Source organism: Lygodium microphyllum, chromosome 21 (assembly GCF_053477565.2).
Source record: "Lygodium microphyllum isolate KBCC chromosome 21, Lygodium_microphyllum_v1.1.10, whole genome shotgun sequence".
Lineage (NCBI taxonomy): Eukaryota > Viridiplantae > Streptophyta > Polypodiopsida > Schizaeales > Lygodiaceae > Lygodium > Lygodium microphyllum.
The window spans coordinates 79271005-79273448 of record NC_141155.1 but is presented as its reverse complement, the minus strand read 5'-3'; the positions used below and the strand labels follow the sequence as shown (position 1 = coordinate 79273448).

Here is a 2444-nt window from a genome sequence, read left to right as displayed (position 1 = left end):
CTCCAAGATGGGATCATGAAGGGCATGTGCACTACATGATTAGTAGCACACTATCAACCACCTACTCCATCATGCACTCAAGTGATTGTGTGTATATATCTGAGAGCATTGAGTCAATAAAAGGTGGTACTGGTAGCAAGTCAACTCCAGTGTAACTTGATATACCCTCAGATGATAGAAAGGATGTTGACCAAGTGATAATGTCAAAATCTAAATACAATGACAGAGGTGTGCACATAGGGATGCATGACACAAATATTGATGTGGAGTTGCATGTGGGTAGCAAAAGCAAGGATGTGTCTTCCTATGATAAGTCCATTGTGGCCTTCATTGAGGAGAAAGCTAGGCCATGTAGATTGAAAAATTTACTAGCACTTTGTGGATCTCCGCAAAAGGTGGATGAGCTCCCAAGTGAGTATAATGGTATGATTGCTTTTGAGCTTCCACCTACACAAAGTAAGAAACGAATGATGGGTATGGAACAGAAATATGATGGTCACCTTTGGTCGTAGCCCTGACAAACAAATATGGCAATAGAGTGCACAGTGCATTTGAGCTATTGTCTTGGAAGTCTTCAATGTCCCAAGGTAACTTGTCCTTACTACATAATTGAGAGAAAATACAATGATGTTTTTTCCATTGTCATTTAGATAGACGGGTGAGCATGGGCTATCCTGCGAGTGAGGGAAACTCCAAGATAACATGTCACTATTGTCAAAAGGTTGTTAGTTGTATAGCCATTTGCAGATGCTCAATCTATTATGTGTTGCCATTAGACCCTACAATGACACGGTTGGCAATCCATGTTGGGGAGCATGCTCACGATGTTCAACAGGGCACAAAGAGGGCAACCATTGAAAAGGTACGGAGCCTTGTTAGCATAGTCCTAAAGATAGAAAAAAGAGGCCCATGAAAAATACAAATGCTAGTTGCTCGATAGATGTTGTTTGAATCTTTGACAAAAGAAGATGAATCAGAGGCGATTGAGGTGGATCTTAATCATTTTTTAGAAGAAATGATGCCACTAGTGCAGAATAAAGGGTAATCTTGCATTTCATTACTTTTTACTAATGTTGTATGCCTTGCATTTGAAATAACCATCTAGCAAACACACTGATTCAAAGGTATTGTTTCACATGAGAGAGCTAATCAAGTTCAGGTCATTGGTGATGGGTATGACAATATAATTCTTTTGCAAAGACACTGTGTCTTTCCATTTTTCCATGGAAGTAGATTTCCTGGGCAAGGTCATGCCAAGGAGAAGTGCTTCTTGTTTAAAATGTCCACTAATAGACCAGCATCAAGGGTGGACTTAGTGAATCATATGAGGCGAATAGGAACTGGAGATCTACAAAGTGCATGGGTGCACTTCAATGACACCCATAGGGTTCATGGATGGGCAACCATGTCTTGTTTTGTTTATGATCCTAGGTATGTGATAACATTATTATAGCTTACATTAAATTTGAATTGTTGCCAGCAAATACTATGCTAATGTATAAATCATCAACTAGCATGAGAGCATTGCAGGTGATTGCAATATGTGAATTTAAAGAGGAGGATGAAGAGTCTCAAATCGTGTTTTGGGAAAATATGAATTTCATCATGATTCAATGTGGTCATGATCCTCCTAACTTTGCTGGATTCATGTCCGATGAGGCAAGTGCAAATTGGTTGGCAGTAAGGGCTGTATACAATGGAGGATCGCATAACATAATGGAAGGGAGAGAGCTCTCTTGTCTTTTTCATTGGGAGCAAAGTTTACAAAAGCATACCAAGAAATTAGTCACCATAGATAAACAAATGCATCACATTGAAATGTGTGAAGCATGGAGGCTAGCAACGACAAGTCAACATGCATCGCTTCATGCCTCTGCTATCCGAGATTGGTGGGCACAAAATGTAAACAAGGATAACATTAAGGCTTTGGATAGGTGGTTAAAATGGTGGCAGCAAAGAATTTCCCATTGGGGAAGAATTGAATCTCATGTAGGTCAACTGTTTTTCTTAGCTCATTAAAAGAATTGCTACACAATGTACTAATGGAGAGGGATACTAACTTTGTTCTTGGATTTTACTCTATAGGATAACAAAATTCCCTAGGAACATGCTCAAATTCCAAGCATAAACTTGTCGGAAAGCATCCATGCTAGCTGGTTAGCAGGTGAAGGTGGAAAACGAAAGATGTCACTCTATGATGCATGTGTTACTGATGTTTTGAATGCATATATCCAATGTGCAAAGAGGTTGGGCTATGTCATGGGTAGGTATATTGGATTTTGGCCTTCAATGGACTCTTTGATGGCTAATGCTAGCAAAAAGAAATCCCCAAATCCCGCCTTTGTTGTGCGTGCATTGCAAGGTGTTGTAGCTAGCAGTCCTTTATATGAGGAGCCCACAATGCAAGGTGATAGGGAGACTGTGCATAGATAAAAGAAGGGAAC

General features: G+C 39.9%; 1 protein-coding gene across 1 annotated transcript; it reads left to right on the top strand.

Annotated features, from left to right (window-relative positions):
- The first annotated feature begins 784 nt into the window (after positions 1-784).
- Positions 785-2019, top strand: LOC148018192 (uncharacterized). Its single transcript, XM_087661554.1, has 3 exons — positions 785-862; positions 1160-1431; positions 1515-2019. Exons 1-3 carry the CDS (start codon positions 785-787, stop codon positions 2017-2019), a joined length of 855 nt encoding a protein of 284 aa, XP_087517680.1.
- Positions 2020-2444: the final 425 nt, after the last annotated feature.

Coding starts and splice junctions, on each gene's coding strand:
- LOC148018192 (XM_087661554.1), top strand. CDS start 785: ATGACACGGTTGGCAATCCATGTTGGGGAGCATGCTCACGATGTTCAA. Junction 863..1,159: donor AGAGGGCAACCATTGAAAAG/GTACGGAGCCTT, acceptor AATCAAGTTCAG/GTCATTGGTGATGGGTATGA. Junction 1,432..1,514: donor TGTTTTGTTTATGATCCTAG/GTATGTGATAAC, acceptor ATCATCAACTAG/CATGAGAGCATTGCAGGTGA.